Here is a 24,023-nt window from a genome sequence, read left to right as displayed (position 1 = left end):
AAAGGAAGGGATGGTATGTTGTCAGTTTAAAAGTTATGATGCTGCTAAATGTCTCAAATTGTACCACAGTTTAAATTTAACCCAGCAAGCAAATCTCCCCAGGCTTCAGGAAACCTGCAACTAAAGGGAGGTGAGGGCTGCAGAATCAAGGAGCTAAGTGTCTTTCTAATTAGCTACTACAGCCAGTTTATCTGCCTCACTGACCATCCACTTTGATCAGTCACTCCCAGCCTGCACTCTGTTCTGTTACCTTGATGCACTTGTATCGTACATCTGTCTGTTAAGCACGTAAGACAGCACATTTCATTGTACCTTGTCACATGTGACAGTAATACATCAAATCAAAAATCAACCCCTCGACTTTCTCAGTTACAATGCTTTCACTCTCCCTAGATTTTTCAGATCATTGTCCTGATTCCTGATTTCCCAGATACCTTAGATATATCCAACAGGACTTCTGAGCTTCCTTGATCCAGCCACTTGTCATCTCCCTGGTTTCCAATTGTCTTTCTGACCTTTGATCTCTACTCCATTGTGGATTGAAAGCTGACCCTTACCCTTTATTTTAATCGCTTCTCCATCTGGCTTCTAATGTCCTTTGCTTCCAATCATATCCTGCACTGAACCTCAATTTTACTTCCATCCTCCAATTTTGTCACCCAGCACACACACACATCCCTCTGAATTTCTCCCTTCTCTCAATTTGCCTGTTGCATCCTTGTGTTAAAGGCCTAGGCTCCCAGTAGCCAGCCTCTCAATCTTGCAAGGCTTAGAAACAGAGATATACAATGGCAACAGATCCGGTTCTTCCAGGTTTCAAAAAAACACTCTCCTCCCTTCCTGTCTTGGAAATAATGTTCAGCCCAGAATATCTGGATGGAGAAATAACATCTCCATCCTTCTGCAGCCCAAACCGGATTTATAAAGGGAAGGCGAGACAGGTAGTAAAGGTGCTTGGAAGCTGTCAGAAATATGACTAATATCATCAAAACCTATCAATTAAGCTGTTAAAGCCATTTCAAAATAACTTATTGTATGTGCACTGTGTCTGCTTAATGGTTAGAAAGAAACATGAACAACTTACCACTAGTTACTGAATGGTCAGCTGTTTAAAAATAAATAAAACAAATTAATGCAACTTACAATCAAATTATATTGAGATTAGATATTACAGTTCTTCAGTGAGTTATGAAGCAGTAAACTAACTACGTGGCTCAGATAATAATGTAAGTCACTCAAGCTTTACTTTCTTGCTGAGGATTTGAACTTGTGAAATCAAACTACTGTTTTATAGTGACATTACATAAAAACCTTTTTATTAGCGTGATGCTGTTGCTGTGGTTCTGTTACTCCTTAATGACTGACAGGTGACAACAGGACGCCAAGAGTTTATTTCCTTAACAGTAAAATCTAATAGCGTACTCCATCTGTGATGTAAAATGAGAACTGAGAGGTTATAACTGGCAAGAAAGATTCAAGAGGCTGGAGTATTCTTGTCAAGAAAAGGCAGTGCTGAGAGGGAGGGAGAGGGTTGAATGGAGACAATTTGAGGGTCCTGTGATGATTTCAGTAGTGAAAGAACTTGATAGGATGGACAAGGAGAAAATGTTTCCATTTGTGGGAAAGACCAAAGCTAGAAGCCTTAAATTTAGGGTTCTGGCAATCCCTAAATCAAACAGAGAATAAACTTCCTAAAGAGTTGTAAAAAGTAGGAATGTCCTACCACAAAGCTTAGCTGCAGTGATAGCATTGCTATGTGTAAGAGAAAGCTAAATAACCTTGAGTTATGAAAGAGAAAGGAAGGATATGTTGATTGCATTAGGTGGAACGGGATGAGAGGAAGCTTGCATGAAATGTTAGCAGAACTTTGTTGGGCTGTATGTTTCTGAGCTATAAACTTGAAATATTTGTAGTATTAACAAATTTTTTGGGAAACATAATTACACAGATTAAAGAGATCATCTTATATACATGATAATGAAATATCTTACAATAGGTGAAAATGACCTCCATCCTTTCCTATGTCCTTTTGACTAGAACACCTTCTGTTAAGCTACATAACCTAAATTTTTGTTCAGCCAATTTATATCATTTAATTTCTTTCTCTCTTTGGAGTTCTCGGGTGTTTTACCCTTTCTTCCCTTGCTAATCTCTGTTTCTGGAGTTAAAGTATAAGCTTTCGAATTTCTATTTCTTTTACAAATTCTTAATTTTTTTTCTTTTTCTTGAGAATCTTAATATCATTTCTATCTCAATTACAACTGTATTTTAATCAAATAAGCTGAAACGCTGTACAGTGCTTCAGTTAATTTTTCTTCCTTCCTATCCGACATGTTCCGTTACTACCTCAGTTACATCAGGTTTTTCTGTCCCTGCTCTTAACCCTTACTCCAATTTTTCTTCTAATGCTATTAAACTGTTAAAATTGTGTTTTTTTGCAAATCACTTAGGAATAGTATTCTCTCTCCAGAAAAGTCATAGCAACAACAAAGCCATTACAAGAAGTATAGAAAAATTGACTATGAAAATGTTATCACTTTTAACATAAACAAAGTCCTAACACTCATTTTGTTTCTACATCTGCAAGGGGCAAGAGTCCTCAATTTATGTTCCAATAAGACAAGACTACCAACTTTATGTTATAATTCCAGGTGAAACCAGTAAATTTATGTTATGACTAGATTAGAGATCAGTAAGTGTTTTTTGCTTAACATTTGAAATCCTGGGTGCTTAGTAAAGAGTGAACTCACGGTATTCCATGAATTTTAACAAAAAAATTACTATACCAAGTTAGAAAAGTAACACAAATCTACAATACAAATTTACAGTTTATATTCTAGCTTGAGATAATATGGGTTAACAGAAACTGAAGTGAAACACCCCAAGTAGCAGATACAGTCAAGACAGTTTCATGAATTATTCAGCAATCTATCCAGAGTTTAGTGATACTGAGAGTGAGTAAATCTAATTAAATCATCAATATGCTACCACCACCTTACTCTGCCTGGCTGAGCTCATCCTCACTCTGAACAATTGTTTTAACTCCTCTCACTTTCTTCAAGTAATGGGGTGGCCATAGGTACCTGCACGGGCCTCAGTTATGCCCATCTCTTTATGGGGTATGTGGAACATTCCTTGCTCTAATCCTTTCCCAGCCCCCACCCACAACTCTTGCTCTGACATATCAATGATATCATTGGTGCTACTTTCCGCTCTTGTCTGGAATTGGAGAAGTACATCTATTTCATTTCCAATTTCCACCCTGCTCTCACCTTCACCTTGTCCATCTCTGACTTCTCTCTTCACTTCATCAACATCTGTTTCCATTTCTGGGGATAGGTTGGCCACTAATATTCAGTACAAACTAACTGATTCCCACAGTTACCTTGAATATATATCGTCACACCCTACTTCCTGGACAGACTCTTCCATTCTCCCAGTTCCTTCATCTCAGTCATATCTGTTCTGATGATGCCACCTTTGACATGGGGGCCTCTGAAATACCCATATTGTTCCTCAACTGAGAATTCCCCAGCACCATTGTTGACAGGGCCCTCAGCCTGGTCTGACCCATCTCATGCACTTCAGTCCTCACCCATTGTCTTCCCTCCCACAACAGCGAAAGAGTCCCCCTTATCCTCACCTACCACCCCACCAGTATCCACATCCAGAGGATCATTAGCTGCAATTTCCACAACGTACAGCGGGATGCCACCACCAGACACATATTTCCCTCCCCTCCTTGTCAGCCTTCTACAAGGACTGTTCCATCTGGGACACCCTGGTTCATTCTTCCTTCGCTCCCAACACCCCTCCAACAGCCCCACGGCACCTTCCCCTGCAACCGCAGTAGGTGGCATTTACTTCCTCCCTCCGCACTATCCAAAGGCCCAAATACACCTTCCAGGTGAATCAGTTCTTTACCTGCACTTCACCCAATCTAGTCTACTGCATTCGCTGCTCACAAACATGGTCTCCTCTATAATGGGAAAACGAAGCGTAGACTTGGTGACCCCTTTCCAGAACACCTATATTCTGGCCAAAAAAAAGATTCTGAGTTTCCAGTTGCCCGCCACTTCAACAACCACCTGCTCCCTTGCTAACATCTTTGTCTTAGTGAAGTTCAGCTGAGCTGGAAGAACAGCACCTCATTTTCCACTTGGGAAATCTACAGCCTTCTGACTCAATATCAAATTCAACCAGTTTAGAGCTTGAGGCACCTTCTCCGATGTCCTTATCGCCAACCCCCACACACCAGGCCTAGTTATCATATGTGTCAAGAGTGTGGTGCTGCAAAAGCACAGCAGGTCAGGTAGCATCTGAGGTGCAGTAAAATCAACATTTTGGGCAAAAACCCATTTGCCCAAAACATTGATTTTCCTGTTTCTTGGATGCTGCCTAACCTGCTGTGCTTTCCCAGCACCACACTCTTGATTCTAATCTCCAGCATCTGCAGTACTCACTTTCGCCTACACATTACCTATTGTTAGCCACTAATAGTCCCCATTAGTGGCCATTCATTTTGCTAGACTGACCACAATCCACTCCTTTGTCTGTCCAACTATGCTTCTGTCTCTTTGGGCTAGCTCCACCTATCGTTTACTCCTTATCCATTCCACCTGCCCTCCCCATCACCCCACCCTACCTTCTGCATAACAACCAACCTTTTCCTAGCTACCATCAGTTCTGATGAAGGGACCTGAAACATTAACCGTGATTTCTCTCCACAGATGCTGCCAGACCTGCTGAAAAATTTTCAGCAATTTCTGTTTTATTTCTGATTTCCAGCATCTGCTCTTCTTTCAGTTTCTCGTTTAGTCCTTGTCTTCTTCATTTTTGATGATCTAGCCTTGAAACTCCATCAAATTCTCTATGTCACAGACTGCCTTAACAGCTGCTCGTGAGTTGGCCATTCAATCTCTTCTCCAAGAACACATTCCTTCCTGAGACTCCTTGTAATCGTCTAATTGCTGTACAATTTCAACTTTTTGATGAACTTGTACTTTGCCTAAATTTTCTCAAGAAAATTCTCAACAAGGCTCCAACACACACTGCCTCTTCTTTTTCAAATGAGCTAACTTCCATCTGAGATTGCATCTCATGGGCTACATAAACACGACTCTAATATCTAATTGCTGGCACAATTTCTTTGAGTAGAACACTACAACCGATGGGCCTTTGCCCCAATTGCATGAAGCCAGTTAACAGCAGCACTTTACAACATGGTGTCACCTTCTCTCTTGTCTGTTGCTGACTACAACATGTCTGATCCCTGAGTTGCTGTTCACTGACCTTTGAATTGATTGAGTGATCTATTAAAAACCTTACAACAAGTTCCACTCTTGCTTTTGGGTAAGATCAAATGTAACCAGCAGTTGAACACCTCGTACTTAAATGTTACAATCTCAACAGGCTTCCAGCCCCCACAGTACAAATGGAAACAGAAAAAGATGTTATATTACAGACTGCAGTATGTCAAGAAGGTAGCTCATTGGCATCTTCTCAAGGGATGGGTAATAAATGTGATGCCCACATCCCAAGTATAAACAAGTATATTTTAAAAATAATCTTTGTGTTTTTTTTAAACCACTACAGATTTTTAAAAATTTGCTTGTTAGATTTTGCATGAGTGAACCAGTTAACTCTCAGGAAAAATTTGTAAATAAATTCATTCTTATACAATCCAATCTATGATATATCCCTGAAATGGTTAATGTAAACCTCTAATTAAAACATATTGTTAATATACATCTCGATTATTATTATAACATTCTGCATGTAGATATTCTAGATGTTCTGACATTTTATAAGCTTTCATTTCTGAAAGTAATTTGAAAAACATCTGTGACTAAAAGGTCAATGCTGTTCTGAAATAATAAAAATAACTAACTTTTCTGCTTAACTGCAAATGTATTTAGGGTCACTGCACTGGTCAAATGTAATCATTAACCATCAACATATTTGTTAATGTTGCATCATTGTGTCTCAAAAAATCAAACAAGAGCTACAGTGAAGGTCATAAAATAATTTCTCCTAATAGTGCTTGGAGTGCTGTGCAATTCCAAAACCTAAATATGAATAAATTCTTTCAAATATTCCTGAAGATTTGTTTGATATTAAAACAAAAATCAACATTGTCATTAAAACCCAAATATATTTGTATTTTCAAAAGAACAAAAAATAATGGCTGATAATGTACTCAATGATAGTAGATCATCTTCTATTTAATTTGTTACCTCTGGAACAGATCTACTGGCTCAGAGAACTCAAAATACCTATAGTACATGATAGTCTGCTATGCATCTGCTTAGAGGTGATGTCAGTCAAGAATACTGATTGTTACAGGTATGCACCATGGCTTGACTAAGGATTTAGGACAGGGAATGGTATTCCATAGCGTCACTCCCTACAGTGCTATGTCCACCCTGAGCTGATTATCCGAGAAATGCTGCATGCCTGTCTCTTGCATGGCTCAAACCATGTGCCCTTTAGAGAAGCAAAGCTCTACTGGCAGCCCAGTTTGTGCCAGAATGCTGCAAGTTTGCTCTAGTCTAATGTCACATGGTACAACTGGCTAATGCAATGTTAGCATTCTCATCTGGACCACACAGGCTCAAAAATATCTTTCATATACTCAGCAAACAATTATCATAAAGCAAAGAGAAATTGCTATGGAACCTGACATTATCTTGCATCCAGTAATGAAGATGTGCTTTCAAGACCTAGCTGCGCACCTAATAAAGCTGTTCCAGTACAACCACAGCTAAGTATCTCCCAAAAATGAGGGTAATTGTCCAGGCATGTCTTGTACACAAAAATCAGGAAAAATCCAATTTCCTAATTACTTGCAATTTAAGGGCCTGTATGACTTGGTGATTGTGTCCCTATCTCTGGGCCAAAAGCCTCAGTTCATGACCCACCTGCCCCAGACAGATATCACAACATGCCTGAATAAGCTGATTAAAATATCAACTTTTACATTTAAAGTGAGCTTTTGTGGTGCAGTGGCAATACCCCTACCTCTGGACCAGGAGGCCTAGGTTCAAGTCTCACCTGCTCCAGAGGTGTGCACTAACATCTCTGAACAGGTTGATAAGAAAATATCTACTGTTAATTAGAGTGCTATCAAGCAACATTTATTTAACAATAATTTACTCACCAATACCCAGTTTATAATTCCATCAGGTTCATTTAACTCCTGATCTCAGGCAAAAGAGATGAACTCAAGATGAGGTGAAAATGACTGCCTTTGGTATCCAGGCAGAATTAGAATAAATGTGGCACTGAGGGCTGGAATGTGACTTTCAGGTCAAGGGATGCATGTCCTATGCTGTTTTTTTTCCCTCCCAGGCTGCTATGGCTGGTCAAACAGCAGTTCCTCAAAATCCGAAAGCAGGATTTGAAGGGAAAGGGTGGGTAGTGGGAGAAAATTTAAGGTAATAGACCCATCATGATGGTACAATCAGCAGCTTGCTTAGCTTGCCAAGTTGCAGACTGATGGTGTGCAATGAGATGTGAAGGGACATAAAACAAAAAGCATACTGCTATCTGCAATGTTCTCAGCTTCCTTGGATGACATGGGTTCTAACACACTGCCAATCAGAGTGTCACTTTTCATACCTATCTTGAACATTAATGTTTATTGCTGCATCACAATTCGGGAATCCCTCTGTCCTAGATGCTTCATTTTCTATCTTTTACATTACAGCAAATGCAACTTCCCTTTAAAAGACAGAAGCGGAAATTGCTGGCAAAACTCAGCAGGTCTTGTAGCATCTGTGGGGAAAAAGCAGACTTAACATTTCAGATCTGGTGACTCTTCATACAGTTCTGGTGTAGAGTCATCAGATCCAAAATGTTAACTCTTTCTGCCTAAAGATCTGCTGAGTTTTGCCATCAATTTCTGTTTTGTTTCAGATTTCCATGCAACTTCCGTTCTTTGTTTTATTCCTTTTAAGAGACGGAACTTTTCGTTAAGAACAGGGAATGTCCTCTCAGCGCAATGCAGTTTGTCCCACCTTCTGAGCACAGAGGCAGTGCAAAGAGGGCAGCCAAGCTTGGAAGCTGCTCAGTAATATGCTATAATCAAGTAAATGAAGCAGTAGCATCAAATTTGCATGTTTTTAAATCCAACGGAACTGGCAAAGGCAGTTCACAAATTGAGAAATACCCCATGCACAAAGAAAAAGTCAAATGAATATTTAGTCTCTGGTATTTTAGGCTTAAATCCTTTTAAAATCAACTACTGACGACTCAAGATTTTATTTTCAGTAAGATATAATGATGAAAGCAAATTTATAGAATTAATTTGCTTCTGACACTGGAAATGACTGAAAAAGAAATTAAAATATCTGTTTTTAATAATCAACTCCCTTTGTTCCTCTTGTCATGACAGAATTTGATTAGAATGTGTTATATCTACACATGAGAACTTGACTGCGTGTGGTGCTGTCAGAAGTATTTTTCCAAATAAAATAAATAAATGAGTTTGCATCAAATAGAAATGAAGCACCTTGATACAATTGGACTGAATCAGTGAGGCGATCAAGGGTAGTATTTGATTGTTAACTTTGTGGGATGACAAGATTTAGTGGAACAAACAGAAACAAATCAAATTAGATGAGTACCCAGAGTTTGTGGAACTAAATATAATCGCAGAGGTGGGGAGAGGGAAGACTGCAGAATGATTAGAAAATGAACAAGAGAATTTTTTAATCAAGGTATGGCTTGAAGAGAAATAGAAACTGTATGTTACCGAGCCTCTCATATTCTCCACACTATGGGATGGGCAAAGATTTCACAGGATTGATCATTTGACAGCTTGAGATGAATATAGGCAAAGGAAAGGACATAAGTACCTTTCTGCTATGGAGGATAAGGGTGAAGGTTGGCAAGAGACAAATTTGCATGGTTACAAAGCTCTCAGGTGAATATACTGAGCTTGATCCTATAATATAATCAAGGGCAGTGATTCAAGGTAAATAAATCATAGAAGATGCTCATAAATTTTCCTGGGATGTTGTATTGTTGGAAGTAGCAGTAGCATTGGAAGATAGGACAGTGAGAGAAGTACACAATCGCTTCTGTTATTGTAAGGGAATTTCAATTAACATGCTGCCTCACAGATGCCAGCTAAGGTAACAAACAAATAGAATGAGTGTACTGATGTTGCAAATAAATAGGTGGAAGCAATATGAACTATGAAGTAAATTCTAAAGGAGTTGGAAGGGCAGACAAACCTGGTGATAAATGTGCAAAAATCTTTGAAGGTGTTGGGGCAGACTGAGAAAGTGGTGCATATGGAATCCTAGGCTTTTCAAAAACAGCATGGAGAAGAACAGCAAGCTCCTTGTCAATTTTTTGAATTACCCCCAAGCTTAAAGAGCTTAGGATGTGCTTTCTCAACAGCAACACCTTGGACAATTGACATCAACTTGACAACCAATCTTTTTCTTTTTCTCCTGCAGTTTAAGTTATTGTGATCATTTAAAACTTGATCTGCTTGAAATTGACCTGATGAGCGCAAGATGAAAAGTTTCGGCAACTAATCTCTCTTTTCAGTAACTAAATCCCATTTCATATTTGAAAATCATGAACATTTCTGTGCTGAATCTTACTTGTGCAAGTGACATTGAATTTGCATGTATTTTAGAATTCATGATGTTGCTTTAGTAAAATCTGAGACAAGGAAATGATTTTCAACTATTGACCACAAACTAGGTAAATGCTTGATTTTGGATTATGTGTGTTGCAGTTCTATTTGTTGATGTTCATTTAACATGATGAGATTATATGAGGGAAAGTTTCATTGTATAATTCATATTAAAATTCCAAAGGTTGTTCTGTCAGTGCAGAAGGCTTTCAGAAATGTTGATTATTTTTATTCATGCAAGGATATTGGAAGACACCAAGTAATCGATGTTAAAGAACTTATTTAAGTGCAGTTTTTATAAAGTTACCATTAAAAATAAGCTTTTTACTGTTTCTTTGTATTATAAGTTTGTTGAAGAATAAGTTTCAAATTTGGCCATCTTCATTACATTGAGAAAATACTGTAATTAACTTATATTTGAGGAGTAAAGACAACAAAATACGGTTGAAGTTATATATTGCTTTAAGCATATTTTGAGCACAGGCATCTGTGCTCAAACAGCATTGAGGAATTTCATAAGCAAGTCAAGAATTCATACGAGTGCAATACTGCTCATAATTTCTCTCCCACCAAAAATATCCAATTATTTGAAATATTACTAATGTATTTTTACTTTCCTTGACCACTAATTGTTACTTTACAGTAACTAAAATTTATATTGTCTTCTTTCCCAATGAATATTGCTTATAGGAAAATTTGCAAACGAGAGTACATTTATTTGAAAAAAAAGTCTTACCAGATGATGCAAAATTTAATGTAGGGGAAGCACCTGACAAAAGGGTCCCCCTTTGTCGCAGATGAAAACCTGGTGATACAGTGGAATACTTTCTATTCTGCTGTTTCTGGCGTTTGGCTGGACCAAAGAAAACATTTTGAGATTCTCCTTAGATTCATTTGTATTATTCTCCATATCACCATTAGAAAACCCATTCTCTAAACATTTTTTTTAATCCAACAAGTTAGATGCAACTGTTGGGTTATATCAAATTTCAGGCTACATTACATGATATGTGAAAATATAATAATGCTGAAGTTTTTTTTAATAATTCTTCCCATTTCATTAAAAAGGAACTAAATCCATAGAGCACCTTTCACAATGAAAAAGAAATATGCCACAAAGCACTTTACTGCCAATAAAGCATTTTAAAGTGTCTTCACTGTTGTAATGTAGGGAAGCGTGACAACCAAGTTATGCAGTAAGCCTCCAAAAACAGCAATGTGATAATGATCAGACAATCTACTACTTTGTGTTGTCTCAGGGATAAATATCCAACAGGACTTTAATGGGAATACTCCTTCAGGAAGACTGATGGGATTTTTAACCATCTCCTGAGAGTGCATTTGGAGCATCAGTAGAATTACATATCGTGCTAAATTTCACTTCACTGTTTGCATTATAAACTCACAGAAATTAAAGTCAAACAGATTCTATATTGGGTGTCAGATCAAAACTCAAACAAACTTTGTTTGCTTTTCACAAGCATTTAGACCCTCTCCATAAAACCATTGTTCCCACATTGCAGGGTAAGACCATTGGAAATGTGAAAATGGAACCTATTTGAACGTAGTGATGACTGCAAACAACCGTGCTGGAATTGGATTTCCTGCATCTGCTATTCTCATCCTGCCCCCTTCCCAGGGCTGTCATCATCAGGAATACCACTTTTTCCTGGATGCCATCAGTTTTAAAGAAGCATCTCTGGACTCAAAATGTGAATTCTGTTTTCCCTGCTGAGTTTCTCCAGCAAGTTGTTTTTTTTATTGCTATGGAGTTGGAGAACAAGAATAAATAAGTCTTGCCACAAATGTATAAGGCTTAGATAAAACCACATTAGAGGCATTGTGTATGGTTTTGGTCTTCAAAATTAAGGAAGGATAAGGAAAGACAGTGCAATGAAGTTTCACTGGATTAAGAGCCTTTCTTATGAGGAGAGAGGGAGTAGCATTGGTGTTATACTTTCTGGAGTTTTAAGAATGGGAAGTGCTCAGGATATATATAAAATTCTCAGAAGGATGAACAGAGCTGATTATGAGATCTTATTTTTTTATTTGTCCAGAGTGCCAAAAGCTAGGCATTATAGTCTCTAAATAAGGGCACAGTCATTTTGAACTGAAGTGAAAAGCAATCTCTTCACTCAGATAATCATAAATCTTTGAAATTCTCCAAGCCAGACTACTGTGGATGCTCAGTCATTATGTTTATTCAAGTATAAGATTGGTAAAAATTTGGGGAATCCAGGCTAATCAAAGTGTATTACAGTTAGGCAGGAAAGTCAAGCTACATGAGGGAAAAGTGGGCAATACTGCATTGGCCACATAGTAGACTACATATTTCTTTTGCTAAAATAGCAGTTTTTTCTTCATATAGAACTTTGAAACACTTATCATTAATCTAACATTGACTGCATTAATTGTTCAATGTCATTTAAAATTCAAATGCTAGACTTCACCTAAATCACTCAATTTCATTGCAGAAGAATCTTATTCACAATATTTGTGTGCAGCACCAGTCATTCACATATTTTTCTTTGATGAACTCAGGGAAGGTTGAGTTCCTAAGGATTAATCACAATCTTACTAAATGAACAGAGGCAAAGGGCTATCCAGCCGATCGTCTAATCACTTTTGTTTTATGCCTTTAAAAATGACCTCTGCAAGCGATAAATGAATAGGGTCTACTTATAAAAGCTCAAGACACGGTGGCACAGTGGTTAGCACTGCTGCCTCACAGCGCCAGAGACCCGGGTTCAATTCCAGCCTCGGGTGACTGACTGTGTGGAGTTTGCACATTCTCCCCGTGTCTGCGTGGGTTTCCTCCGGGTGCTCCGGTTTCCTCCCACAGTCACAAAGATGTGCAGGTCAGGTGAATTGGCCAGGCTAAATTGCCCATAGTGTTAGGTAAGGGGTAAACATAGGGGTATGGGTGGGTTGCGCTTCGGCGGGGCGGTGTGGACTTGTTGGGCCGAAGGGCCTGTTTCCACACTGTAATCTAATCTAATCTAATCTAATTATCTAAATTGTGCAAGTCAAACAATGTAAATATTCATGGTTGTGAGTATTTCTAGGGCTTGGAGTTGGAGTAAATCAGTTTATTGTTCTACAAATTGGAGAAATTAAGCCACTTACATCAGCATTATTCCCTCAAGATTGGTGTTTCCTACTATGGTTTGAATGCTCCCACAATCCAATCACAAGGTTACCGGTTGCTATCAATATATAACTGAAGGTCAGAAAGTGTTACCCTGCTAGAACTACAAAGTTACAGGCACAATGTACCAGAGGTAGGTTAAAATGGGGTTCTAAGGGGAATTGTTACCATTGATAGTTTAATCTGGAGAAAAAATAAGAAACATGTTGATGCTGAAGCATTTACAAACATTAATTACAGATTACTGGAACTAAGAAAGAGTTCTTGAAGTCTTTACTTTTTTAATTTTCATTTTTCATGGAATTGAGTAAATTAGGTGAAGTCTAGCTGCTCTTTTGTGACACTGCCTCTAAACAATTCTGGAATTATCTCTGACTGCCTGTAAAATCATTGGAATATTTTAACTCCACTCGAATTCAAAAGTTCCATGGCGCTCTCCCTATTGTTGATGAAATGGATCAGCTGGTTATGAGGATGCTTCTTTTAAAAAAACATTAGTTCCTACCAATGAAGTATTTAGAGGCTACATAGATCATACACTGGTATGAAGAACTTAACGAAATACTCATAGAACATTTTATGAAAAACACAATAAGGAATGAGTGTCAGCTACCATTTGAAGAATTTTGGCTGTGGTCTACTACCTTCACATCATCCAGCTATAGTTGTGAATATCACAACCAAACTCAACTTTTATGCATGGGATTCATGTCAGACAGCAGAGAGCTTTCTTGAAAATCAATATGAGTCTGGTCCAGCCAAATATTTGTCGTCAAGTAACGATTGTTTATTTTTGGAGAACACACTATCTGTTTGCTTGACATCATAGCATGGAAACAAAAAATGACTGTCCAGTTTTACTGGGACAAGTTTCCACATTTCTGAACAGAAAGTATACTAATGCTCATGTTGTGTGCACAAGTTGCTATTCTTCTTTAGGAACTCAACCTTCCCTGAGTTCAAAGTATAATATGCGAACGTATGGTGGTGCACACAGATATTATGAACAAGATTTTCCTGCAATGACGTTGAGTGGATGAGGTGATTTGAATTTAAATTGGCAAAGGACAATTTATTCAGTCAATGTTAGATTAATGGAAAGCATTTCAAAGTTCTGTATGCAAAAAACTGCCAATTTTGAGATAGGAACATAGTCAACTATGTAGTCAATATTTTATTGCTCACTTTGCCCTAAAATTCCTTACCTAAAGTGAAGAATTGGTTATACAAGTAGATAAAGTGCATTAATAGCCTGAAACAGTGGGAGAGCAGCCAGTGTATGACCTTGCCTGTCTTTATCAGGTTATAGTCCAAAAGGTTTACAGTATTTGCAAGCAGTAGCTTTCGGAGCACTGCTCCTTCATCTATCTGAAGCACTTCAAAAGATAGTGCTTCCAAATAAACCTGTTGGACTATACCTGGTGTTGTGTGATTTTTAACTTTGTCCACACCAGTGCAACACCGGCTTCTCTACATCATGTCTTTATCAGCTCGTTGGACTCCTTATAGCACTGGTTTACAATCCTGGAGGTGAAAGATGTGACATTCAGTGCCGCTTCCACAATCTTCATGTGGTTCAAAACACCTTTTGGGCTCCTACACATGAAACCCAACAGCCTCATTCTCCTTTTGTGGCACCCCCATCTGGGAGTGATTGGAGGTCAGTCTCACTAAAACTCTCAACCATTTTGCCTTTGTACATACACTCCCTTCTTTAGATGTCTCTGCTAAAACTTCCAGTGGAAGATGCTCAAAATCACATATGAAAAATCAGTTACAGTGACTGGTGAACTCACTGAGGCAAATATGTTTCTATTTAGGTGCCAATGTTCAGTAGAAGGTTGATGGGCATAAATCTCAGACTAAGGACAAAATCCAGCATAAATTACTTTATGGAAATTTGGGGCTAGGTGTTTATTAAATATCTTAATTTTCAGTTCAGGTGATAAACAAACCTAGACTTGGTTTCTTTTTGAATCTGTGCCCCAAACAATGTTGTTTTAGACAATTTATTTCTCCCAGATCAGGCATATCAGGGCAACTTTCCACATGCTGGGTTGTGACTAATGTTGTGGCTCATGGAACAGCTCAGCTAGGGACACAATTCTTTAGTACTATTCCAAATAGTAGGCACCATACGCTTTGCAGCATCCAGTGCCTTCAGTGGTTTCTTGATATTTCATAAATAGGTTCAATTAGCTGAAGACTGGCATTTGTGATGCAGGGGCTCTTAGGAGGAGGCCTAAACCGATAATCTATTCAGTACCTCTGTTTGAAGATATTGTACGTGCAAATGCTTAAGTTTGCAGTTTTAAGAAATATTATAATGTTTCACTGTTTCTTTCCTGGAAGTACACATATTTGCATACATGTCTAAAAAAATTATTATGACAATACCAATGAATGAATCATTTTCATTAATGTGACTGTAGCTTTAAAATAACAAAAGGAATATACTTTAAGCCTTCTAAGTGCATGGGCTTCAATCACTAATGGTATTTTTGAGGGTCATTCTGCATTTTCTGCAATAAATATTTCCTTTGTTTAAACTATGACTAACGTCTTTGCCAAAGTACAAATGAAATTCTAAAAACAGTAATTTAAAACCCAAAGAACTAAATAAAAATGAATACCATTTTTAATGGGTTTGTCAGCCATGGCAATTACATCCATTTTGTTCTCCTCAGGTTTTGTCACAACCATTGAAGTTAGTGGTGTTACAAAACTGTACTTCAATGAAAGTTCCAAGGCCCTGGCTGTTAGTTTTTTATTTTCTCCTGCATCCGCTGAAATTCTGAAAGTGTAACAGATTGCACAGGTTATGCACTATTCCAAGACAAAAAAGCAATCAATTTTTCTCCGTTCCGGCTTTCCATCTTGTTTTCTCCTTCCTCCTCTTCTGAAAGCAATGACTGATGCTAAGGTATAATTCAAAGACGGACAATTTTCCCAATTTATATTCTTCACTGGGGAGATTGGTTTTAGTGGGGTAGACTATTTGACCAAGATGCTGACAATTTCATTGTCATCCCCATTCATATTGTTACAAGGGCAAGGTTTTATAAGATGGTCATGTATTTGACTATCTCTAATTCAAGGAAAAATTGAGTAGTCAAGATGGTGATATGATCTGTGACAGATGTGCCTGAGAACAAATCTGTGTGCTTTGATTACCATGTAGATCTGAGACCCAAGTTCAGACTAATTGAAAACATTCACATCTGTAAACAAAGGTAGGAGCAGTTGGGACAAATGAACTTATTTTCTGTCTCAAAGTTTTTGGAGCGAAAGAAAGATGAAAATGAAATATCTCGGGCAGTCAAAGCCTTCAGCTAGTCAGGTCATCAGAAAGGAGAAGGCTTATTTGAGTTGTGGCAGATTATTTTACAAAATAATCTTGGAGCCTCAACGTACAGGTCAATGATTATTTACTGGGCTAAACTTGGGCTACTCGAGAAAAAGATTCCAATGTCGCACTCCAACTCAATGATGATTCATCAGATACTTATTCATTGTAAGTAATGTAGTTAGTACATTACTTAAATTCTGAAGCACAAAAGTGGCAAGGTGCCAGTTACCCCCTGGTCTTCCTACTCCCTATTTTCCCAGCTGACAACCTATCTACTCTCTGAAGCCAGCGCTTTGTTCACATCCTTGACTAAACTCCACTGCTTTGTCTTCTCAGTGTGGTATGGGATCATTTTCACATTCCATTCCCAAATAAAGCCTCAGGGGTAATGCAGGTTCAGCCATGTTGCATTTTCACGCATCAGAGTGTGGTTATGCGTTTTAACCAATTTGCTATTTAACCTGACTATTGTCTTGTGTAAGAATGAATGGAAAATGCATCTTAAATGATTATTACTTATAAAGTTAATTAAAACTCTACCTTATTCTAATTCCAGCTGGAAATTCATGTGGATTTTTACAGGTTAACTCATCTCTAATGCATATTGCTCCTAACAATTTGTGAGCTGTTAGTTGGAATGTGGGAGGGAAGATTTTCTCTGGTCAAAGCGTGGAGGTGCCAGTGTTGGACTGGGGTGAACAAAGTTAAAAATCACACAACACCAGATTATCGCCCAACAGGTTTATTTGGAAGTACAAGCTTTCGGAGTGCTGCTCCTTCATCAGGTAGTGGAGTAGGATCATAGGACACAGAGTCTATAGCAAAATATCAGTGTCATACAACTGATGCAATATATTGAACAAACCCAGATTGGGCCTGAACCCATTCTAAAAGATGAAAGACTTAACAGCAATCTAGGTTTGTTCAATATATTGTATCAGTTATATGACACCATGATCTTTTGCTATAAATTCTGTGTCCTATGATCCTGCTGCTGACAAAGGAGCAGAGCTCCGAAAGCTTATACTTCCAAATAAACCTGTTGGACTATAACCTGGCATTGTGTGATTTTTTTAAACTCTGGTCAATTTTAGATTTTAGAATTGCTATGATGAGGCAGGGAGGAAAAATTGCCAGAGTGGACCTTACTGCTGGCAGTCAGATTGAGAATCCTCTGATTATTGAGAGAAGTATCTTTCAAAGGTCACTCAACCTGTCACTTGGTGAAACAAATGAACATGGTAGATGCTGGCATTGACTTCAGATTATTTCCTGAAAAGTCTATAATCTTGTGGAGAGCTTTCTGTTTGTGTGGTTTAGGGGTTTTAGACCATTTGAAGACATGAATAAGGGTTACCTTTTCTGTAGATCACAGTATTTGGTGCCTATTAGGTAATGTTTAGTCAACGTTTCTTTTAGTTTGTTTGTCAAGATAGAAGTCTTAAAACTTACAATCATATTGTGCAATTCCAATTATCCCATTACTAGAAATGCTAATATACTTTTAAACATTATGAGCCCCTATGGGGGATTACAGCTGTACAAACATATTTTTAAAAATTAATTCAGTTCATTCATGGAATAGGAGTGTTATTGATATGGCCAGAATTTATTGCCTATCACTAATTAAGTTTGAGAAAGTGGTGATAACTGCCTTCAGAGTTCTTGCAGTTTGTGTGATGTATGTACACCCAATGCACTATTAGCTTCAACAGCACTCAAGAAGTTTGACACCATCCAGGATAAAAAAAGCCCGCTTAATTGGCAACACATCTACAAACATCCACTCCCCCCATCACCGAAGCTCAGTAACAACAGTGTGTACTACCTACAAGATACACAGCAGAAATTCAGAGCTCCTTAGGCAGCACCTTCCAACTCACGATGACTTCCACCTTGAAGAACTAGAACAGCAGAACCATGGGAACACCACCACATGCAAGTTCCTCTCACTACCTTGACTTGAAAATGTGTTCCTGTTCCTTAAGTATCATTGGTTCAAAATCCCTTAAAAACATTATGGAGCCAAAACAAAACTCAAATCTCTTTTTCTGCAGTTATGTAGTTTCACTGGCAAGAAAAGTCACTGACTGGCTATTCAATCTCAATCTCATTCTCCTGCATACAAACTGATGAGTTGGCATCGACAGCTGGTTTAAATCATTTAGCATAATTCAGTGTTGCTAAAAACTGGTGCAGTCGTTAGTACAGTTTTCAAGCTGTCAGTCTAATACTTTTATCTTCATTCAGATTTCTTGACTCTTTAAAACGTTATCAGAGGAACCAATACAGTGCCTAAATTTGGAACAAACCTCCAGTAGAATGTATTTAAGTCTGAATCCTGCAAAATCTCTCATTTTATCTTGCACTGGAAAAATCCAAGGTAGCCCTTTTTTACTGCTCTAGATTCGAATTAGCCTTATCAAAATAACTTTTAGCTTGGCAACTTTTTTTTTTACCAAGTTTATAACCAAATGAATACTTTATATTCAAACAACTTGTTTCAGCATTATAAAATAATCCTCCAACAAAACAATTGAATCATCAATATATGCAAGACAATTGCATAATCCTTCAATGATTTAGTTGATTAATCTTTGAAAGGTTACACGTACATTTTCATTCTGAATGGTATTTTTCTCAGAAATTTCATACAAAGTTTAGAAGTGAACTATGAGCCTTAGATTTTTAAAAACTAATTTAAGGTGACCTTTCACATCTTGCCCACATATTGGTTTAGATGGTTTGATTCCCATTGACTCATTCAGGGCATTACTGATGGCAAATGGTAACAAAGGAATTCCTTTAGCCCAATCACTAGGACATTTCTGATAATAGTCTTTAATTTTGATCTTTAAAGTTTAATGCTAACTTTCTAATACTTCATGCTTTTGGGAATGTTAGACTAAAAATGTGTATTATTTTATCCCCAAACCATTAAGTATTTCTTCAAATATTTGTGACACAACATTTGAATCATGATTTGATTGTATTTCTTTGGGTAATCTATACCAGGTAAAAAAACTGAACTAATGTTTCTATCCCCCATGAAAATATTCATAACTCACATTTATAGTAGTCACAATATTCACAGCTGAAGACGTTTTATTGTTGGATACTATCCTGAGGACTTCATGTACTAACATCCTGGGTTTGAAATGACTGGCCCTGTTCAACCACAACTATTTTCATAGCATGATTCCAACCAGTTTCTTCCTCATTCTTACTGATTCAAATTTCACTACAAGATCAAACGCTGTCATGTTGCCAAAGGTAACTTTGGACCTGACCTTTTTGTCTAAGAATGAAAGGTAGTAGGTGACCAGATTGAATTTGACCTGAAACACAGACAGTGCTAGGGAAACTCAGCAGGTCTGTCAACACCTGTGGCGAGAGAAACAGAGTTAGTGTTTTACATTTGGTATGACTCTTCAGATGAAGAGTCTGTTTCTCTCTCCACATATGCTGCCAGACCTGATGAGTTTATCCAGCATTCACTGTATTTGTTTCAGATTTCCAGAAACTGCACTATTTTGGCTTTATTCTGAAAATTTTCCTGCTTTTTGTGGACAGAACAGACTGGGTTACTTTGCTATATGTCCAATAGATGCCAGAGATGTAGCTGGATTTGTACAGCCTGGCTGGAGGCCTGGGCACACCTGGACAAGGTTTCAGAAGTCATAGAGTCATAGAGATGTACAGCATGGAAACAGACCCTTTGGTCCAACTCATCCATGCTGACCAGATATTCTAACCTAACCTAGTCCCATTTGCCAGCACTTGGCTCATAACCCTCTAAACCCTTCCTATCCATGTACCCATCCAGATGCCTTTTAAATGTTATAATTGTACCCACCTCCACCACTTCCAATGGCAGCTCATTCCATACATGCACCACTTGTGTAAAAAGGTTGCTCCTTAGCTCCCTTTTATATCTTTCCCCTCCTTTCCTAAACCTATGCCCTCTAGTTCTAGACTCCTCGACTCCAGTAAAAAGACTTTGTTTATTTACACTATCCATTCCCCTCTTGATTTTATAAACCTCTATAAGGTCACCCCTCAGCCTCTGACGTTCCAGGGAAAACAGTCCTAGCCTTTCAGCCTCTCCCTATAGTTCAAACCCTCCACCCTGGCAACATCATGGTAAATCTTTTCTGAACCTTTTGAAGTTTCACAACATCCTTCCGATATTTAATTAATTGAATTTAAGTTCTCAACTGCCATAGAAAGATCTAGAACATTTGCTTAGGTCTCTCAGTCACTAGCCCAATACCAGAGCCATTACATCTGCATGGTGGGTAGAAATAATGCAGGTATTTCTTGCATGACTTAAAGATTAAAGCTACTGATTCAATTTGCCTTAATTAGATTTGTGAACTAAATTTTTAATCAAGCTTGATTGTGTACTCCAAGATCTACATTAAATTTCTAGAAGTTCTGAACAGTCATCTTCAAAATTCTCTTTACCCCTGAGGCTCATTTCAAAAAATAAATCAATTTGCTGCCCAACTGGGACTTTTAAATTACTTCAGCAGTATCACATCATTGTTTTTCATTTTTTTTTCGCATTTTGAAGGCTCAGTAATGAATTGGCGGGTAGGTATTTTATGCATATGCAACTTTATCCACCACTGATCAAGCTTAACGAAAGTTGTGACCACAATTTCAAAATACTGAGGAAACTACACAGAGGGAACATATAGGGGAGGCAATTAGGGTATTGATGTTTTATTTTAAATGTGTAGAGGGACAGAAAGCAAAACTGTGGATAATCAGCAAGTTGTTTATCTGGATGCCAGTCAGCATCTTCCATACATTTTTATGAAGGTGTTTAGGAAGCTATTTGCAAATTATATTCCTTCTTGTTACATAAATAGTAATTCCTGGGAAATCAGTTCAATCATTGCATTCTTTTTTGCATTTTGTAGACTGTTAATTACCTGTACTTATGTTACTGAAAACATAATAGATCAGCAAACCCCTAAAAATCAACAGAAAACCAGAAGGTAATGTTGATCCATATGTACCAACATGCAAATTAGAAGAAGGAGTAGGCCATTCAGCTCCTCCATCATTCAATAAGATCACAGCTGGTTTCATTGCAACCTCAAATCCACAATCCCACTGACCCTGATTAACATTCACCTCCTTTGCAATCAAGACTCTGCATACTTCTGCTTCTAAAAAAAAGGACTCTGCTTCCACCACTTCCACCAGAGCAAATATTTCAACTGAAGTTTCAAAGGGGCCACACTATATTTTTTTAAACAATGACCTAATAGTTGTAGCTTTTCCTATAAGAGGAAACATTCTCTTCACTTTCACCAAAGCAAGACCACTTAGGATGTTTCAATCAAATAATCTCTTTCATTTCTAACTCATAAGGCAACCCCCAACCTCACCATTCTAGGTATTAGATTGGTAAACCTATGAACCACCTTCAAAACACTTACATTCTTTCTTAAATAAGTTGACTAATACTGCACACAGAATGTTAGATGCAGTCTCAACTGTACCGTGCATAACCACCCAATTTTTGTGTTAAATTTCCCTCATGATAAATGATAACATTCTATTGGCTTACCTAATTACTTGCTGTATCTGCGTACTAATCTTATGTGGTTCACTCTATATTGTGGAGCTTTGAAATCTTTAACCACTGCAATAACAATTTTTCTTCTTGCTGCCAAAATGAATAATTTCACATTTTCTGCATTATTCTATATTTGTCTCATCTTTGCCGCTCACAACTTGTATCTTTTTGTAGCATCCTTCTGTCCTCTTCACAACTTACTTTTCTACCCATATTTGTATTGTTAGCAAATTTAGCGATAGTACCTTTGGTCCCTTCACGGATGCCATTTAAATAAATTTTAAATCCTTGAGGGCCCATGGCCTTTTCCTGTATCTAGTACCTCCTTGATATCCCATGGGCAGTAACCTGGCATCTGTGATGTTGGAAATCTCAGGAAGAGGCTGAGATATATGATCCATTCAGCACTTCTACTTAAAGATGGTTTCAATTATTTAGTGTTTTTTTTTCACCCTTGTGCTACATTCTGGAGTGCAGATGTTCACGTAGTCTCCTCCTCAATTTACTTGCTCAATTGTTCACCCCACTCATGACTTAAATGTAGTATTACTGCAGAATTTTGATTTGATCCACTATTTGTGAGATTGCTTAACGCCACTAAAATTTTCACTATTCAACCTGAATGTCAGCATCTGTGTTGCTTCACTGGACTGAAATTATTAACACAAATACTTTATATCAAAAATTAATTCATTAAATTTGTATTCAGCAGCTACAATGGTGGGATTTCAATTCAAAACCTCTGATCTTTAGTCTAGAACTTAAAATAACCATTCTTGTTTCTTCTTCCTGGGATCATAAGACCACAAGGTAGAGGAGCAGATTTAGGCCATTCAGTCCAATGAGTCTACGCCACCATTCAATCATAGCTGATAATGTTTCTCAACCTCATTCTCCTGCTTTCTCCCTGTAACTCTTGAATCCCTTTCCAATCAAAAATCTATCTATTTCTTTACCTATCTATACACTCAATGATTTGGCCTACACGATCTTCTGTAGAGAGGAGTTCCATAGATTCACCACTCTCTGACTGAAGAAATTCCTCCTCATCTCAATTCTATGCTTTCTATTCTCAATTGGTATGCTTTCTTTTATTATTCAGAGTATTGAGTACAGGAGTTGGGAGGTCATGTTGCGGCTGTACAGAACATTGGTTAGGCAACTGTTGGAATATTGTGTGCAATTCTGGTCACCTTCCTATCGGAAGGATGTTGTGAAACTTGAAAGGGTTCAGAAAGATTTATAAGGATGTTGCCAGAGTTAGAGGATTTGAGCTATAGGGAGAGGCTGAACAGGCTGGGGCTGTTTTCCCTGGAGCGTCGGAGGCTAAGGGGTGACTTTATAGAGGTTTACAAAATTATGAGGGGCATGGGTAGGGTAAATAGGCTAAGTCTTTTCCCTGGGGTGAGGGAGTCCAGAACTAGAGGGCATAGGTTTAGGGTGAGAGGGGAAAGATATAAAAGAGACCTAAGGGGCTACGTTTTCACACAGAGGGTGGTACGTGTATCGAATGAGCTGCTAGAGGAAGTGGTGGAGGCTGGTACAATTGCAACGTTTAAGAGGCATTTGGATAGGTACATGAATAGGAAGGGTTTGGAGGGATATGGGCCGGGTGCCGACAGGTGGGACTAGATATCTTGTCGGCATAGACTGGTTGGACAGAAAGTTCTGTTTCCATGCTGTACATCTCTATGACTCTAAAGGGTTGTCCCTTTATTTTGAGGCTGTGCCCTCAGGTCCTAATCTCTCCGACTAGTAGAAACATCTTTTCCATGTCCACTCAATCCAGGCCTCTCAGTAAGTTTCAGTGAGATTCCCCTCATTCTTCTAAACTTCATAGAATACAGACCACTCCTAATACGTCAAGCCCTTCATTCCCAGAATAATTCATCAACCTCCTCTGCAACATTTCCACGGTCAGAAAATCCTTCCTTAGATACAGGGCCCAAAACTGCTTACAATATTCCAAATGCAGTCTGACCACAACCTTATACAGCTTCAGCCGTACAATTTCCACTCTTGTATTCTAGCCTTCTCGAAATGATTGCTAACATTGTATTTGCCTTCCTAATCTTCATGTTAACTTAAGAAAATCGTTTATATTTCATCTGCCACTTCTTTGCTCACTCTCCTAATGTGTCTAATTTCTTCTGCCTCCACAACACTACCTGTCCCTCCATTTATCTTTGTGTCATCTGCAAACCTCACAACAGTGCCTTCAGCTCCTCTGTCCAAACATTAATGTATAATGTGAATAGTTGTGGTCCTAACACTGACCCCT

At 38.1% G+C, this 24,023-nt stretch overlaps 1 protein-coding gene across 1 annotated transcript in view; it reads right to left on the bottom strand.

The window, feature by feature from the left end:
* Positions 1–24,023, bottom strand: part of LOC122558903 (inter-alpha-trypsin inhibitor heavy chain H3-like) — a 59,973-nt gene that overhangs the window by 10,151 nt on the left and 25,799 nt on the right. The window contains exons 15-17 of the mRNA XM_043707837.1: positions 15,434–15,594; positions 10,389–10,505; positions 1,085–1,105 (exon numbers count right to left, since the gene is read on the bottom strand). Of these exons, the coding sequence (XP_043563772.1) occupies positions 1,085–1,105; positions 10,389–10,505; positions 15,434–15,594 (299 nt within the window). The remainder of the gene's footprint in view (positions 1–1,084; positions 1,106–10,388; positions 10,506–15,433; positions 15,595–24,023) is intronic.

Source organism: Chiloscyllium plagiosum, chromosome 18, assembly GCF_004010195.1.
Source record: "Chiloscyllium plagiosum isolate BGI_BamShark_2017 chromosome 18, ASM401019v2, whole genome shotgun sequence".
Lineage (NCBI taxonomy): Eukaryota > Metazoa > Chordata > Chondrichthyes > Orectolobiformes > Hemiscylliidae > Chiloscyllium > Chiloscyllium plagiosum.
Note: the sequence above shows the minus strand (reverse complement) of the source record. Positions and strands in the feature narration are given on the sequence as shown.